We start from the raw sequence: 18,212 nt of genomic DNA, 5'->3' as shown, positions 1-18,212 counted from the left end.
CCTTGGACGATGGTTTTCCACATAAGTTTTGCAAGAGTAAATAAAGCCAATCGACATTTCACGGGAGACTTGATACTTGCTCGTTGCGGAATGCTACAACCGGTTTAAGCCAATGATATTCAAGAGTGGATTTGTGAGTCTTGTAAGGACTTAGAGAGGGTAACAGCGAGTATTACATGCAGCCTCTTCAAACCACTCGTTGGTCTATAAGGTTCAAGTGGATCACCGCCTATAGATACCCATTGGCAGACCCTTAACATCCAGCTGCCGATGCATACAACTACATAATGTACGCGCCGGGAGCTAAGCTGAACCAACCCCGGACTCTGACAAATGTGACAACTTATCTGACAAACTTATTACGCATGCGTAATTCCGACCCCGAAGCCGACTCCCACACTCTCTAACCCCCGAGACCACTAGGCATACTGAGGAGGAGTGCAGTAATATACACGACCGCCTTTCGATCAGGTGTTTACGTTAGCACCCGATGGTAATAACTGCGGGTGATGTCGTATTTCCAAAGTGACCCCGGCATTAGAGCCCGGGGGCGAACCCCCAGGTTATCCGAAAACGGCTTGCGCGGCATCAAGTTTTAGAAAATACCGGCCGTACTATGCCCCAGATACTACCGACATCGTATACCGCGATTTCGTATGGGTACAGTCGAAAGTGTTGGAGTTACGGACATCCAAATCGGATGGCCTTGAAGTTGCCACCTCCGTCATACAGAACGTATATATGGGCGTATGTACACTACCAATTTCTTTCTCGCTGATATAAACATTAGTAAAATTCTGCAGAAAGCTAGCTAGCTAATTATTCTACCTTTTATGGAAATATTGCACAGGAATGAGCATTAGGTAAATACAGGCCTGTTTAGAAAGTAGCGAAAGGCCGATATGCTCCAAAGGGGTCTCAACCATGGTTGGCTCGGTTGGTAGGAGTGATAGCCGCAAAGGCTAGGGCATCCTATTCTAAATATCTAAGCTATTCCCGTAACCCCACGTTGGCAGTTATAAATCAACTGCTCCAGACGTCACCTTTACGTCGAACCCCAGCTAGCCAGCCAATCTCCTGCTATTATGCATTCCTGTCATGAGGAGCAATGCGTGATTACCGTGCAGCTTGCAGGACGTTTCTCTAAATCGTCCTTTGGCTTAAATAGTTCCCTTGTTAGACACTTTTAGAAGCCAAGCTTCGTGACCTGACAAATGACCTGAGAAATCAGCAGTTGTCTAAGTCGAAGCCTCGAGATGACAACAGTATGTTGTATTTATTCTTAGACACAAGACAGCGGACAGCTCCCGGCATGGCGAGTGACGTGATCTTAGAATGATCATCTCCCATAAAGACATGCTAGCTGTTGGGTATCTCATGTATAATGCATTAGTTAGTTAGGTAGTCATTACATGTAGTATACAAGCGAATTGCTTATTTCTCCGGTTCTAACTTTTGCGGAATAAGGTGTTCGGCCATGCTGATGGCACCCTCCATGTCATTTTTGTTGAACAGGAAAAGGCCTTGAATAGCAGCAGTGCTAGTTCGAGGGAGCGACTCGCCTTCCTTCGCGTTGCGAAAGAGCCCCAAGTCATCGAGTCGCTTCAAGAACCTTTCCCGATGGGTACCATCAACGTCGACGTCACCATAAAATCTGTCCCACATCTGGGCAGCTTGATACCTGGTTGCTTCGCCTATGCGAACCATCATATCCACCCGGCCCGGCCTAATCAGAGCTGGATCCAGAAGTTCGACATGATTGGTAGTGAGGAATGCAAGTCGCTCTTCCCCCGCAGATAATCCGTCTAGAGCATTCAATAGCCCGGAGAACGTCACCGTCCCGCCGCTGTATCCATCTGCCTCACGCTTCCTCCGGTTGACAAATGCGGAGTCAGCATCTTCTAGTAGGAGAATAGTCCGCTCTGGAAGCTTGGTAAGAAGAAAGGCGAGCTTATCATCTGTCACTCCGATCTCGCTAAGATTAACCATGGCCACACTGAAATCCAGTTCACCAGCCAGCGCCTGAATGAACGAACTCTTGCCACTTCCCGGCGGACCGTATAGGAGATATCCTCTACGATATGGGATTCCGCGATCCACATACCATTGTCGTCGGGCGAGAAAGTCCTTGGCATCGTTGACTATGTCTTCTTTAATACCTTGATCCAAGATGACACTGCCTAAAGGCCGCTTTCTCCGAGGCTCCCCAAGTGGAACCCAATCGAAATTTCGCACCGAATACACTACAGTCTTCCCCTCGTTTGCTTGGAGTGCAAGACCCCGAGCCTCGGCGAAAATATCTTCGAAAATGTGTCGATGCGCATATAAAGTAGTAAGTTCTACTGTCTCATGGGGCTCGCCGGTATTTGTCTTCGATGTTGCATGTTTCTCCCTATTTACGGCGATGTACGCATGCTTGTACTTCACAATATGACGGCCGTATCCAGGCTGTAGAAAGAAGCTGGCTTTGGTGGCGCCGTTTGGAGTAGAGCTAGTGGACGTAGTGACAGACAGCTTGTTGATGCGCGTCAACTTCTTCGCAATTAAAGAAGTTTGTTCACGAGGTTGTGATAACCAGGCAAGGACCCAAGGATAAGACGGGTCTTGCCTACTAATTTCGACATTAACAAGCATACGACGCCGAATCATACCAGCTGTAGCCAATGCGCCTCGGCGAGCGAACGCCAGAGCGGCGCCAAGAGACGCAAGGCCAAAGCCTCCGGCAAAAACGGGATTTTCAAGCAGCGCATTGAGGTTTAGAAACGACTGCGCTGCTGCAGGATCCGACATGACGCTTCTAGGAAGCTTAAGATGAACTTGACGACATTTTTTGAGAGAATCGATATGGCCTCAAAAAATTGTGCTGACTAATTTAATACTGCCGTTGTTTTACCGGCCACTATAATTTCTTCCCTTTTGAACGATATTACCTTTAAACAACTTAAACCATTGCGTTTTTACCGGGTATTGATGCGTTAACGGGGCGCTGTGCTCAAACTCTCCCCCCTTTATCTCCTAAATACCTCACTACATGTAGTAAAGACTCATGACGTTACATTAAACTTATCTGATCCGTCACTACCTATGCATGCATCAACACTATGTTAACTTCTAGTTAGTCCAGGGCTAATCATGAAGTCATCAAAATTAAGGCGTCAGTATGACGACTTAGACTAATTCAGTTATAACAACAATCAAACGACTCCATAGTCACATAGAAAGGCACTCTCTATTTAACTAGTTGCCCGTAAAAGTCATAATCATAGCTAAATTAACCCTACTGTTCGGCCTTCAAAGCATTTACTATAATAACAAACCAATATGCCTTCCGGAACTGAAAACGCGAAACAACAATTCATGAGCGGTGTTGAAAAAACCAGGGCTGCTGCTGATGGTGCATTGTTTCCCATTCTCGTATTAAAGCTCAGTTACTAATACGAGTTTAGATAATTCGAAGCAGAATAGCCTCAACACTCAGTCAGCCTCAGGAGGCGACAATCCAAAGGCTGGAGGATCCTCGTTCAGATCCATTGCCAAGGGTGACACTAATTCATCGAACTACGTCCCTGCGAAAGGACCATCAACCTAGGACTTTTATAAAAGTTGCTTGATCTTACAATGCTGTATGTAGGATATAGATAATGTTTTTGAATTAATAATATAAACTATTAATACTTGATCGAGTTAAACGCCCAGAATAAGTAGTCTCTAGAATATGCTCTTTTACGCATCTGTCAGGGTATAAGTGAAACTAGTATAAATTAGGTATAGATCTACATAGGATAGATATATGAGGCACGCAGCGCCCTCGTAAGAATGGTAAAGAGTTGGATAAAATGGATTGTAGCAGTCGAATGGACAAATGAAATAGCCAAGCTAATACTGGATGTATCTTGTTACACATGTTCAATAACGAGATACATAAATGCCGTATTATCCTAACCTTTCAACAGACCTAGGTATCGGTCATCAAGGTTCTGGCAATAGATACTAAAATATATAGCATAGTTCAAGCCGATAGTCACCATCATCATACCTCAAGTACCTAACTAGGTACACATTTCCTAATTTCGTTTCGATATCATATAATGAATGCGCTTCGAAACTTGGGGGATCTTACTTCGAACTAGATTATCTACCTCCTTTAAAGATAGGTATTATTAAGGATGGGGAGGAATAACTTTTCAGAAATCTCAATGATTTCACGATCAAGTTATTAAAAAATCAGTCACGTACTGAAATATTCCGAGACAATATATAAGGAACTCATAGACCCGTCACGTTTTTATAGGGACTAATCCTGGCAGCAGAGCCCTTTGGTGTAGCTGTTCTTAAATTACAACGCCGCGCTGGATACCACCGATATATCCCTATATTTAACATATAATCTCTTTACGGGTCTAGACTTAGGTAGGATAGAATCCCGTGATCAATATCTCTTATATATTCGTACATAATGTGGCCGCGTCTCTACAGGGGTACTACAGCTGTGCAATAAGGTATTATCACACCATCTACCGCAAGATCACGGCGTCTCTTCGGAAGCATACCTATATGTAGCGTAAAACTACTTGCGCTATCTGCATAAAAAGAGTCGTGCCGTCCTTCTTCGCTTGCGCTTCGTCCGAGATGCATCTAGCTCTCTGCATTTAAGACGTCATCATAGGGATTTGGAATTCTTAACCAGGTTTCAAATTTGAACCGTTTCCAGTAAATTTCTTTTCGTTCCCAAATAGCATCGTTACGATCCCCGTCTCCAGACATGGTGTCGAAAAGTTCCGGCCGGGTGTGATCTCGTGGGTAATCGCATACTCTACCTCTCGGCCAATCCGATATCTATCACATGGAAAACAGCCGGCGCCAGAGAACATCTACCGGGATAGAGTACTTTATTTACTAAATTCGTCCTCTTCGTGCAAGGTGTACCAGGCCATTCCCATGCCAGATGTTGCCTTTAAGGCTCCCTTCTACGACCCCAGCCAATCAATTATGAGCCTCAAGGTTGGACTGATACTATTCGGGCAAGGCACTCTCGGGCTAGGTAGCACTGAGTCTTAAAGTAGTAATTTACTATAGTAGATCCGTTTATACCTAAAATATCCCTAGGTAGTACCAATGTATCCTCTCATTGTGTCCTTCAAGCCCTCTCTTCATATCTGTTGGGCACTATCCTACTTGTAACCAGCATAAACAAGAAGATTCCTAATAAATAAGAGAGTCATGTATCTTAATTTACGGGGAATTAATCTACCGTACTTCCATTGTAATCTTGTCCAGCTTCCTAAAACTTATACGCGGACCAGGAGTTGGTCACTTCCCGGCAAAATTCAATCTGGCTAAATGACAACTACGTTCCACACTTAATCTCAGAACTGTTAACCATTCGACGATGTATTTATAACTCTCTCGGTCTAGAGGACTCGATCCCCTGCTATGTACCCCAGAGGATGAGCGAGCACATGGCTAAGAGATATGTGGTATTGTCGGCAATTGTGGCCTTCGGCGCTCAGGAGACGAGCCCATGGACGTGGGATGCGACATAAATCTCCTCCATTACCCCCCTCCTTAGGTCGTCCAGAGCTGTTTTAATCTTGAGGTGTTTTTGAATAGACTTGGGATCGACAGCCTGCTGTATTGCTTCGAAAAGGTTGCCAGTACCAAAATGCAGTTGACAAACCTCGTACTCCTTGCCGCCGCGGGCATCGCGCCCAGCGTCAACGCAGCCGCGACTCTTCGTTTCTCGTGCTCGCAGCTTGTCGTCGAACGCCTAGACCCGTAAGCAAGAATTCGACTCCGAATTAGAGAATTTTTTCTAACAACCTTATTCTTAGTCTTGTCAACCCTGGAGAGAACCCGTCCCCTCATCTTCACCAGGTTGTCGGAGGAAATGCCTTCAATGTCAGCATGGACCCTAACGTACACGACCTGCCTTCAACAGCAACATGCACTTCCTGCACACCAGTTGAGGATCTCTCCAACTACTGGACCGCCGTTCTCTTCTTCAAGTATGACGAGCGACTTTTACTTATTTCTAATTTACCGGAGTAGTGACATAACCATGAATCAGAATTATCATTAAAATTCAACCCAACTTTGAGATGGCATAATGTTGCATACTAACAGTTCTCTTCTCAGGGCGAGGAACGGAACGCTACACCGTGTAAACACCTTCGGAAACGAGCTCGGTTACACAGGTGCCAACGGCGGTCAGACCGTCTACTATCTCTCGTCGGGCAAGGTGACTGCTTTCAAGCCCGGATTCCGCATGACAGTCGGAGATCCATCCATCCGCACTGCTGAGGAACTTAACCGGAGGTACAAGTACATGGACTTCACTTGCCTTGCCTCCTCCATGACTCGAGGTGGTCAGACCACGTACTTCCCCAAGCAGCCATGTGCGGCCGGTATCATGGTTAGCATCCGCTTCCCAACGTAAGTGCCCATCACCCCTTACCTCAGAAGCAATAATAACTTACCGACCCCCTTTACAGCTGCTGGGATGGCAAGAACGTAGACAGCCCCGACCACCAGAGCCACGTCGCTTACCCCAACGGCAACGCATGCCCATCAACTCACCCGGTCACGATCCCCCAGGTCTTCTACGAAACTTACTGGGACACCCGACCCTTCAACAACAAGGCAGAATGGCCCGCCGACGGATCTCAGCCTTTCGTCTGGTCCTTCGGTGACCAGACCGGCTACGGCATCCACGGTGATTACGTCTTCGGCTGGAAGGGTGACGCTCTCCAGCGTGCTATGGATGCCAACTGCAACAGTGACCTGTTCGCCAACCAGATCAACTGCCCTACCCTCCAGACCCAATCCCTCGACCAGGCCAACAAATGCACGAAGACGAAGACCGTCACCGAGAACCTCGACGGCTGGCTCCAGGAGCTTCCTGGTGGAATGCCCATTAGCTAAAGGAATTTCTCTAAACGGGAGTGTTGCTCAAGGGATGTGAAGGCGCTTTGAGGGAGCCAGAGTTGTCATCAGCTTTTTGCTTCCTTGGCGCAAGACAGTTCTTCAAGCCTTATACCTAATAGTTGATTGTTTTATATACCTAGCTGAATAGAATAAATCCCTCGCCATAAACCCAAGTCAACCAAGTTTGATTTAAGCCTTTAGTAATCATGTAGTCGCAGTCATATCAGCTGTCTCTACCACGTTATAAGGTCTTAAGGATTATATCACCAAGCATCAAGTCACTGACCTCGCCGAGACTTCACAGATATTGCATTTCATCAGTAATTTGATAAGCTCCAGTCATAAACACTACCAACTGCGCAATAATAATCAGCCTCCGCACATCGTATGCCGTCTCCCTTGAAACTCCTGCTCCCACACGCCAGACGAGCAAAAATATAATGCTGCATCAGCCGCGAATCGAACGCGGGGCCCATCGATGGCAACGATGGATTTTACCACTAAACCACTGATGCTTATTGGATTGCTCCTTGGATTGCTCCTTGGATTGCTCCTTGATGAAATTCTGACTTGCAATATTTTCCTATATTTTTGGTGTGCGTTCTCCACTGCCGTAGGACCCATTCTTCGCCCTATTGTTAAGTTGAACTAGCACTTTCCGAGCAGTCAGGGCCCTATTCGGCCCGTTCTAGATCGTCAATTTGAACATAACTAGGAGAGCTAGGCAATGGCTAAATACACTCGTTTCCCAAGAATCTTGCGGGTTTAGTCTGTTAGGTATTTATCTAAGGTAACATAGAATATCTTATGTACTAGCAATTTAGACCTTCAAGCAGTCGGTATGTATCATTGTCGCTCCATCTGTGTGAGGATACAAGCAAGAAGTGAGAACACGGGTCTATTGAAGCGCGATGAACTATAAACCCAACTGAGACTAGACGACTGATATAGCTAAGAACTATTTGCCCCATGTCTCAGAGTAGCAAGCATGGTCGTTCCGCATTGAATAGCATGCTCTGACGCATAGCCTCAGCTCATACGTCGGTACGGAGACTATTGCTAACTGTCAGAGGTTGATTAGGGCCAAAGTATTCGTGAGGGATGATTTGCAAATCACCTCGGGGGAGAGGTGTTAGCCGCCTGTCCCCCTCCCCGGGAATGTGTGTGTACGACAGAGTTGCTTGTAAATTTGCCGTGCAGATTGAGACTTGAGAATCCAGTGTCCCTTTTCCACCGCTCCTGTATGTGCCTCTTGTATTGGTGACTGCCCTAGGGTTCTCAATTATACAGACTAAAGGATTGTTAGTTGACACTTAATATAATTATAAGACTTAGAAAGCAATAACATACTCGAAGAGGTTGGAAAGATACTTACATAAAACCTCGGGATGCCCTTTTACTAAGCCTTAGTTTCAAATGAGTCGTTGAATTTCTTATCAGGTATATTAGGTGTTCGATAAGTTCCTCAATCCAGTTACATTCATTGCCAATATCCATGATTTTGAGCATTCGCGATCTTGTGTTTCGATGGATCCCTGTGCTGCTGGGTTGGACATGCATCTAGCAATCCGCTAGCGCCGTGGCCACTTTCTTCGCGTCGAACCACGAACGTGGTCCTGCAATAGGTACCTAGGTAAGTTAGGTAATCATGTCAGATGTATACAGGACGTTAAATCTGAATCCCCGCCAATGAGTTTACACCCGTAGTAATGAAGTGTAGGCATGTTTTTGTTATGTTGTTCCTGTGGCGTTTTTGTTGTGTTGATGTTGGTGTCGGTGTTATAAAAGTTTTAATAGAGACCTCGTCACGTTGAGCTTAGATGCCTTAACGGTATGTCTTACACCCTGGTTGCTAGTATCTCCGATTTCGCTTGTGAATCAGATTTAACATTTATGTTTAACAGTATGGCTGATTAGACTTCAAGCACTAGAAAAACGGCTTGTTCGATTATCGAAGATGTTGCGGGGTGGTAAGATGGCGGAGGCTGGGTCTAATAGATATAGAGAAGTAAGGGTAATTATTTTGTGCCTTGCTGAAGTTGGGTAGATTAAATGGTTGGGTAATAATTAGAGGGGTTTTCAGGATTATGTATGATGAAGCTTGAAGAAAGAACGGTCAGTCTTTAGAATCGAATGCGAACTTTACTGTTGGAGGGTCAACGCGAACCTTAAGATTGAGTCACTTTTAGGTTTTTCTGTATTTCTTGGAGACATGCTTTCCCGCTCAATGGGTACATAGGTAAATAAAAAGAGAAGAAAGAAGGAGCGAAAGCTGTCCAATGTAGATTGTCTGGCAGTTGCACCACAATCGCCATTACGTCTACCTAAAATAGCATAACAACTGTCCTTCCCCCTTTCCTAAGATTATTACATAAATGGAAGCTTCGATTCTCGTTACCTCATTTTGATATTACATTGTCCAAAGCTAAAGCTGTCTGAGGCAAGTGCTTGTATAATTGTTCATTGAAGATTACTTACACGTACTTAGGTACATGTAGTTAGCTCCTTCTATGTATAGGTACTCACAAGCTTATTTAGGAGGTAGCCTTTGGAACTATCGTCACAACTCTTAGAAATCATACGAGACTAAATAACTTAGAAAGGTGTAACGGAAAAGCATCTTCTTTCATATACACATTCCGTATTGTAGAATAGATATACTTCATACCAGGGTTAGGTAGGTAAGGTTAGATACGTGTATGTATTTAGTAACAATCTCTAGTAAACGGCAGAAAAGGGGCAAACCTCTCCCCTAAGACAACAATTACAAGTGTACATGACCTCAATGACCATAGGCATTACAGTACATACATAAGAACAATATATCTTGCAGGAATAAATCATGTAAAGACAATATTCAAACAGCCGACTCGAGAAACTTATGCTAATGAATGCTAATGAATGCCCATCTAATGCTAAGATACAGTACGCCAACCGAAGCCGTTCGAGTTTTTATCGAACGTGATCCCAACCGTACGCCATGCATTTCTGCCGATGTAAACCTCCCTAACCCAAGTTGCCATGCATTTTGCACCCGCAATGAATCCGCCTGCTAAATTTACAATCATCTAACCAGCCGGCATTGTCCATTCGACGAAACTTCGACTCGCCAGCATTGCGTAGCTCGAGGAGCGTACACCTGAATGCTGCTATCTGATTTGACTAGCTGTCTGCCCCAACGACTCTATGTAGAGACCTTCAGCGGGGGTCCTAGTGCCATTGGCGAGGACTTCTCTGGCGTATCTTTTTGTAGCGTCTCTTCACCGGATTCAGCGGTCGACGAGGTTTGATTCAGTTGCGATGTGCTAGTAATATTGGCAAGTGCAGAGCTTGCTGATCGAGTGAGCGTCTTATTCCCCTTAGCCTTAGTTGGCACATTCTCCTTCGTATCCTTCTCGTTTTCCTGAGAGCTTGAAATAGGTCGTAGCGTTGGTCGTCGGGCAGCTCTTCTACCTCGCCCAAAGGAATCTGAACTTCGCAAGAAATATTCTTCTTCATCGGAAGAGTCAAAATCGGCAGTGGGCGTTGGTCGTACTCGACGGCTTCTCTGCTTTGTAGTCGCATCAGAAGTGTCTGAAGACTCTATCGATAGGCTCCTGCTCCTTGTCCTTCGGTGGCTATGGTGTTTTCGGCTCGATGTATTTTTCCTCGTAACGGTCTTATGGAGTGTCGAAGTCGATTCGAAATCTGTCGGTAACTCGCCGCTCTTAAGTTTAGCCTCTACTGCCCTCTCGTGAACTAGCCGGCTTAAGCTAGGCGCATCGCTCATCGTCGTCTTACGACTGACGTGGCTAGCCATGCTTCCACTTCTACTAACAGGCACTTTGCCTTCCATGACCTTCGCAGGCGGCGGCGGCTGCAACATCCACATAGTGGCGTTTTTGTTCGTAGGCTTCTGTCGCACAATCGGGGGATGATATTCGTTGACAGGAGGGTTCCTCGGCGCGAAATAGAAGTTATGTCTGTCTTCCTCAGTAACCGACTTCGGTTCCATCCCTAATCTTGTTTCCAGAAGTCGACCGGCTGATGATCCCGCCTGCTTAATCGCGTCCATCAGCTTATGACCTGTACGGGACAGCTCATGACCCCATAACTCTTCATCTTCCCTCTGGTAACGCTTTCGGTTCCAGTCGTCCGATAGGGTAGTTGAAAAACTGAGCTTGCCGTCTTCCGCCACGGCAGTATGACTACTTACCGGGCTCGTGCTGTCGACCTGCGTACTGCTTTCGGCAACGCTTATAGTTTCCTTGCCGGAACTACTCAAGCGCTTCTGACTGCTACTTTTACCATTGCCGCCGGTATACTTCTTTGACTGTATTCTCGGGCCCATCATTATTTCCTCCGACCAGTACGGATTTGTATTGAAAGGGTCCGGGTGTCGGTATGATTTAGGGTTCTCAGCCTGGAAGCGCGCTTTCACCTCACGCTCCTTCTTGGCCAGCGCCTTGGATTGTTGGTGATGCCTTGCCTGAAGACATGGTGCACATGAGACGACGTAGAATATGGCAGATTGGACAGCAACGCCGAACGACATGATAGATATGGGGTGTTTTCTCCGTAGGGGGGTAGAATGTACAGGTGCCTATCGAGGCTTATATCGAAGACAAGAGAGCTACCATTGGCAACAGCATTGGCGAGAGTGATTTAAGGTACTTCGTCGAGGGTAATCTAGAAGTCGTATCGAGAGTTTTAAGTTCGGTAAATGGGAAAAGGTTCGCAGAGAAAGCGGCGTCACACGTAAAACTGAGTTTAACTAAGAAGACAAGACAAGTTTAATTCTGAGTTTCGTCAAGCTTAAGCTAGACAGAATACAAGCTTGTCTCTTTAGTATGCCGAGCTGAGGAAAGTTCGTCGGTATGGAGAATAAATAAGTACGTGGATCGTTGACTTCCAAGACGCGGTTGCTCGTGAGATAACCGCACAAGGAAAAGGGGGCAAGGTTGATTGCTAGAGGGTTCGGTGAGATGTAAAAATCACTCAATTGGGTTATGAGACTTGAAAGTCATAGGTTGGACAAGTTGATGCTTGAGCAACCCAAGTAGAAATGAACGTGGAGACTAGTCTGGTAGAGTAGTAGAGCAAACAAGTATCCTGTTAGTAGTAGTAGAGGTCGTTATGTGGTATCCAGGCGAGAAAATAACCAATACAATTGAATAATAATACGCTCAGTCGACAGATAAAAAGGTCTTGATTTACAACGATAAAAACGAAGAAACAAGACTTGGAGCCGCCGCCGGCAACGAACGGGAATAATTAACGGAAGGGAAGTAAATGAGTGGAGGGAATTCGGAAAGTGAATTCAGGATTCGATGTAAACTGCGTAAACTACAGTTGGCGATGGGCAAATGGTGTGGACGATCCCACGCTCTGCTGCATTTGCCTGCATGCTAATGTACCTGTGTAGAATGTATAATGCAGAGCAGATGGTGATTAAACCAATCATATCGGACGGAGAAATGGGGGTTTGCCTAATTACGCTCATCCCGTTTCAACGCCACAGCTTGGCTTTGTTCACAGAGCAGGGATTATGGTAATACAACCCCTGTAAGTGCAGTAAGTATTCTCCAAGTGCTACTCTAATTAACCCCGTATCTTTGTGGCATACCGCTAATTCAACGCTGCTGAACCATTGCTGAACCATGCTGAACCACAGAAGGTGGGGTTCATCGCCTGATAGTCTCCGCAGTGCCCGCTAATCCATGTAGCCCACGCCGCCCACGATCCACCATTGTGGCACATTCATTTGCGCATACGTCGCTGCTAATGGCTGGCCTCGCTTGCTAGGAGCCTTTTTCAGGTCCGGGCGTTCAGCCCCTCGTTTTGATCCTCGAATTGGAATTTGGATAATCCCTCGCTTAGTGTACATAGTAACATGCCTGCACAATCTCACGTTTTACCCTGGGTTTCTGCATAGTCTGATATGTAGTCTACATAACTCCCCGCACAGCATCTCCAGGAACCATGTAACTCCCGCATCTGATAATAAACCAAAAACATGCATAATGACCCGCCATTAAGAGCCCAAAAATTTGATCTAAGATCACTTAATAACTGCCTAGGCAGCTCGATGCGGGAGGGGGGAGTATACAAATATGTATTCGCCTATCTTTAATTTACACGTATACATGTGTGATTGAATACGGCTGCCTATCTGGTTGAATAACGGCTCAGCCATGATGACTGGCCATTGATGACGATAATAATCGTAATGGCTATGATGACCACACGTCAGAAGCTTAGTGATCCAAGATTTTCCCCTCTACATACTATGTATGCAAGGATCGTCTACTTCCACAGCAGCCATAGTCACGAAATACCAAATATGTGTTGATGCATCTGCTTATGGGACGCCGAGACATACGTACATACAAATTCATACTTATACCAAACATGTTTCCTTGACGCCACGTAGCAATAACTTGGTATATTCGAATCACTCAACTAAGTCGAGTAGTTCAAGTATATCAGGCTAAACACTATTTGCCTACAACGGCAGAGCAAAGAACATATGTATATCTAATAGTTAGATCTTATTAGTTTTGCCTTGATTATTTCCTTACATTGTGAGGGGAAAGTTGTCACACGTGGGCCTTATCTATCATCTTTCGTTAACCCTTGAGCCTCTATCATGGTTATACCTTTTAATAATGATCGATCGTTCTTGTTAAGTAAGGCCAAGACTAATATCAGACATACCAATCCACCACACGTCTACTTATATAACAGAAACGTATTAAATGTGTCTTTTGTTACACCAAAAGAACTCACCCAAAGCTCTAATAGTTTACATACCTAATATATAAACCCTACAATCCTTAGACGGCTATGTACACTAGTTGTGTAACAAACCTAAAGTCTAGAATGTATGACAAATACCGAAACACTTGTCCTGCGATGTGAGGTAGGAAACTTACCCAGAAGGGATGCCACCCTAGAACAGTTGATGCAATGCTACATGCACATGCTGAATGCAAAGAGAGGGAGCCCTATTCAACGAAATTTCTTGGTAGGGTGTTGTACTTAACATGTTGCCGTGACGTACATTCTCTATCTCTTACGATAATGGTGAGTTAGTTCATCGACGTCCCGTAAGATTGCTAAGACAGGTATCTACCTAAAGGTTTATCGAGTAAAATAGAAGTATGTGCCTCTGTTTGGTACAGGATAGGGCATAAGAACAGTGAGTTATTTAGACAACCACCTCTACGTGGCAGCAATTCCCCATAATTTCTACCCAAATGAAAGCATGAACATTGGACTGGTAAACTCTACAACTTTGGGAATTCAATTTGTTGAAATAATTAGGTAAAACAAAGGTACGGAAAATATTGGGATTTTCTCTCTCAGAAGCCGACTTGTATTATATCTATCCTTGACTTGGATCTTCAATTTCTCTCTAGAGAAGACGCCCTTGACTGGCTTTAAATTTGCTCATAATCTATGAAAGTGGTTAATCAATAGGACAGACATGAACTACTAACACATGCCTTAGCATGGAATCAAGGTGGTTCCCTCATGTTTTTTTACTACGCACAATACAAGCTGCAAGTCACTCTCACTGACAAAGTCTTTGAGGGAAGGTTGACAAGATAACATGAACACAGAGAAAATGAAAGTATACGCATTCATTGAGCTATTTGAATCTATAGCCACTACAACTAAGAAATAACGACGCCCGGTATTCGTCCCCCTATAGTGGACTTGAAAACATTGGTACAGTCTCCGGCTACGAGTCGTAGTCGTCAGGCAACGGGTAATTCTGTACGTCTGTATAATAACGAGCTGCAATTATCAGGAAAGAAAAATCATAAGTCACTAATACAAAGCAAGGACGACCAATTCTGCGTTTTCTCAGGGAAACGGCAAGAGGAACGTCCGTCTTGCAATCCAAGTCCAAGCCCGTTTTTTCATAAGCAATATTCGATGTCCATGTGCATAATGGGATTCGATACGGTGTGATGTGTTGAGGAAAATACTGTACAACAGCAATATTGACCGTTGGTGGAGAAGAAGGTGTGAGGTGTGGTGGTGGTGATGGTGGTGATGGTGGTGGTCGAGTCTATGCAATATTCACAGCAGACAAAAATGTATAAAGAAGTGAAGATGGACGCCCCTGAGACACCCACAACATGATATTCTTAACATATCATACGTCCCATTCTTTTTCTTCATCATTATCATCTGTCTCCTCGGGAGTCAGGGCAGCAAAAGAAGAGTTGCTGCTGGTCAGGATCGGCTTCTTGGTGCCATTGACTGGAGCTGGAGTCTTGACAGCGGGGGTGCTTGTGGCGCTACGACCGTTGGTAGCCGGAGCAGAGGGAGCCGACACATCAGAGGAGGCATCCTTCTTCTTTCCCTTCTTTTTGGTCTTGACCTCGCTCCACGAATCCTCTTGGCGGAGCAGCTCCATCTGCTCTTCCTCCGAAGGCATGCCGGACAACCAGGGGTCAGACTTCTTAGTAGGTCCGGCAGCGCTCACAGTGCTCACAGTGCTTACAGTGCTCGGCTTTGTGGGTTCAACCTTGGCTTGTTGCTCGAAAGTGTCAAGGGGTTGGACCGTGCTGTTTTTGTTGGTGGATTTTTCATTCCAGGCATTTTGGGCACTGGCTGTGAAGCTCGAGCCGTCCTTAGCGGGTCGTCCCTCGGCAATACGAGCAGTTCGTCTCTGTTGCTCCAGCTTAACCTTGCGCTCCTTTTCCTCTTCCTCACGGGCAGCTTTAGCAGCCTCGGCCTTCTTTCGGTTCTGGCGTTGCTTCTTGGTCTCAACAACTTCGGGTGCCTTTTGCTTTCGCTCCTTAGGCTTCACAGAATCGGTGTCAGTAAGACGGAGGACGGAAGGGCCAGATGCGACAGGCTCGAGCATATCGGATACATCACGACCGTCAACGGCTCCAACTACAGGAGAGGCTTGGGACGATAGATCATCATCAGCATCGCCCGCGTGTGAGGAAGGGACAGATGCCTTTCCAGCTGATGCATCTGGAATCTCTTGAGCTTTAGACTGCTTGACAGACTTCTGCTTCTTATCGTCAGACTTCTTGGTGCTGAATTTGGTTCCTGCGTGGGTATTGGATAATTGACGAGCAAATTCACGGTCGGCTTTCTTGCTAGTAGCTTCGTCCTCGTCTCGATTGAAATTGACATTAGGTGTAGTGGGTTCGTTCGATGTGGTCGTTGGAGCTTTCGGCTTGGGCTTGGGCTTCGCAACCTTTTCAACCTTCTTCTTGGTATCGCTTACTAGATCGGTATCGGTTTGTCTTCCCGATTGTTTGGTGAAGGAGCCACGGCGAACCGTCCTCTGAGTCTTCTTTTGCTGGTTCCGGTACCAGATAACTCCGCTGATCGCCAAAATGACCACCCATCCGCCAATAGTGGTGAGGGTCGAGTGGCTAGTGGAAATATCCATTATGAACCGAAATTATAGAGGGCGCTCCTCTATAAGATTTGCCGACTAGGTTGAAGTAACAGTGGAGGTAAAGGAGATTGATGGCAGCACCAAGTGCCTTGATGCGAAGGTGTCTCAACGATGCTCAATCGTGCGTGGACGTGCTTCGCAAGACACTACCTAGGTAATTGTACGTAGATCTTTGGGGAGCTAAACCAGTGAGGGAAGGTAGTGCGCCGATTATGTCGAGCAGTGCACTGTATATTTATAATACCAGTTAAGAAAGAGTGTGGAAGTAATGCAGCTGGGGACGAAGGATGAACATTGAACGATGCAAGCTCAGCTGAACCAGAAACAGATGATTCAGTGCTGATTTTATTAAATAACAAGGTATTTCTTTTTTCTTGACCGAAGAAAAACTTGTTATATAATATGAGAAGGTAAGATAGTTGACAAAGTGAACGTGATTTTGCACTGCACTGCACTGCTGCACAGAGGTAGTCTGTTCAGGTTTCGGCAATGGGATGAATTGACTGATGGCTGATGGGTTGATGGTGTAGGGGAATTTGGATTTGGGATAAGCTGTCATTAACAGTTATGTATTGACCAATCGGCGTAAAGTACAGACTTGTACCTTAGATGTGGTATGAGCACCTGGGCACTGAAGTATGGAAGTCTAGAAGGAGAAGGTTATCCTACCAGCCCGTGTAAAGGGGTTCAATGTTGAACAGCTGTCCAATACAAGTACACTAAAGTACCTGCACTAAGTACAACTGATGGTGAGTCCCCACTTAATGTACATCTGCTTTACGTATCGCCTTATCCCGTTACTGTATTAGCGTCTCATCAAATTCAATTGTAGACGTGGAAAAGCCCCTTAAAATTGACGAAATAGACGAAATAGAAATTCTATTTGCTTGGCCGTAAAGTTGCTGAGCGACCTTACGGCTAGCATAATTCTATGCTCGTATGTGACTGAGCAATTGATAGATTTGATTTGATACTTGATACGGGATAAAAATATGTGAAAAGCGTAAGAAAGTTCGGTTGGTCAAAAACTCCCGTGATGCAGCTACTTCCATACCCTCCTTTACTATGAAAAATGTGTTCAGCCCGCATAGGTAGGTAAACATGCAGGTCTAGATCTAATACCAAGATTTATATTTCTTCTTTGTTCAAGTATTTCCGTGAAGTGGCTAGTTTTGGGTTTGATATCTAAAGCTGATGCCGCCATCCGATTCAGATAACCCTCTTGTAAGGCTGACAAGCTTCCTGAATCTCAGATATGAATCAACCAACTATTACTTAGATCGACTTTCACTGGTTTCTAAATCTGCGTGCATACCTTGCGTACTTAATGCAAGTGAATATTTCAAATTGACATGTCAAGCTTTCAAGAAGCTAAAATATGCATCAATTTATAAAACAGTAACACTCGGTGATGTGTGGTTCTCATGCATTTATATAATTCTTTGATATGGTGGATTTGTTACATGCTGGCTCCTTGAAAAGGTTTAAAGAAATCTATATATCACTAAGTTTCCCTTGCATCTTCTTTTAACATTAGGAAATACCTAGTTAGGCTAAGTGTTTTACTTGAATTTATTTAATACAATCGGTTTGATAGTTTATTGCAAGCAACCTTTGATGGAAAACTTCAAACGTTAGAAAGTATGCGAGTATGCGGAAGCTGGCGGTGTGTGTATATGATCTCCGCTTTCCGGTAGACGGAGACTAGCGGGATCGTCTCCCCCGCAGGTCACCGACGGCAGGAACCCTTAGGGTCGCGTCACACAGCAGACTTTAGGTATTAAGAATAAGTGTTTATCCTACCTACACCATCTACCGATCAATATAAAACTACCGATCAATATAAAAATCATACTACATAAATCGCTCAAAC

The 18,212-nt window shown here is 45.1% G+C and overlaps 6 protein-coding genes and 1 non-coding gene across 7 annotated transcripts in view; 3 read left to right on the top strand and 4 right to left on the bottom strand.

Moving 5' to 3' along the window:
• Positions 1–796: 796 nt before the first annotated feature.
• F4817DRAFT_327569 (BCS1 N terminal-domain-containing protein) lies at positions 797–2,825 on the bottom strand. Its single transcript, XM_049302053.1, has one exon. The coding sequence runs from the start codon at positions 2,788–2,790 to the stop codon at positions 1,435–1,437; it is 1,356 nt and encodes a 451-aa protein (XP_049162097.1). The 5' UTR covers positions 2,791–2,825; the 3' UTR covers positions 797–1,434.
• A 326-nt stretch (positions 2,826–3,151) lies between these two features.
• F4817DRAFT_327566 (uncharacterized protein) lies at positions 3,152–3,683 on the top strand. The gene is made up of 2 exons (XM_049302052.1): positions 3,152–3,394; positions 3,447–3,683. The coding sequence occupies exons 1-2, from the start codon at positions 3,322–3,324 to the stop codon at positions 3,587–3,589; spliced, it is 216 nt and encodes a 71-aa protein (XP_049162096.1). The 5' UTR covers positions 3,152–3,321; the 3' UTR covers positions 3,590–3,683.
• A 1,979-nt stretch (positions 3,684–5,662) lies between these two features.
• On the top strand, positions 5,663–6,921 carry F4817DRAFT_356664 (uncharacterized protein; the record flags this gene model as incomplete). The annotated part of the gene is made up of 4 exons (XM_049305819.1): positions 5,663–5,775; positions 5,832–6,005; positions 6,136–6,432; positions 6,492–6,921. 4 exons carry the CDS (start codon positions 5,663–5,665, stop codon positions 6,919–6,921), a joined length of 1,014 nt encoding a protein of 337 aa, XP_049162095.1.
• Positions 6,922–7,368: 447 nt separating this feature from the next.
• Positions 7,369–7,439, bottom strand: F4817DRAFT_t30. Its single transcript has one exon. It is a non-coding gene; the product is annotated as a tRNA-Gly (tRNA).
• Positions 7,440–10,044: 2,605 nt separating this feature from the next.
• On the bottom strand, positions 10,045–11,787 carry F4817DRAFT_259588 (uncharacterized protein). The gene has a single exon (XM_049299262.1). It carries the CDS (start codon positions 11,456–11,458, stop codon positions 10,109–10,111), a length of 1,350 nt encoding a protein of 449 aa, XP_049162094.1. The 5' UTR covers positions 11,459–11,787; the 3' UTR covers positions 10,045–10,108.
• Positions 11,788–15,070: 3,283 nt separating this feature from the next.
• F4817DRAFT_312729 (uncharacterized protein) lies at positions 15,071–16,330 on the bottom strand (the record flags this gene model as incomplete). The annotated part of the gene is made up of 1 exon (XM_049300163.1): positions 15,071–16,330. The coding sequence occupies one exon, from the start codon at positions 16,328–16,330 to the stop codon at positions 15,071–15,073; it is 1,260 nt and encodes a 419-aa protein (XP_049162093.1).
• Positions 16,331–18,211: 1,881 nt separating this feature from the next.
• F4817DRAFT_327553 (nucleoside hydrolase) overlaps position 18,212 on the top strand; it is a 1,794-nt gene continuing 1,793 nt past the window's right edge. Inside the window, exon 1 of the mRNA XM_049302051.1 lies at position 18,212. This exon is cut by the window's right edge and continues 216 nt beyond it. The gene's annotated coding sequence lies outside the window, so the exon portion shown is untranslated.

The sequence above is a fragment of the Daldinia loculata genome (genome assembly GCF_022478755.1).
Source record: "Daldinia loculata strain CBS 113971 unplaced genomic scaffold F4817scaffold_7, whole genome shotgun sequence".
NCBI lineage: Eukaryota > Fungi > Ascomycota > Sordariomycetes > Xylariales > Hypoxylaceae > Daldinia > Daldinia loculata.
Note: the sequence above shows the minus strand (reverse complement) of the source record. Positions and strands in the feature narration are given on the sequence as shown.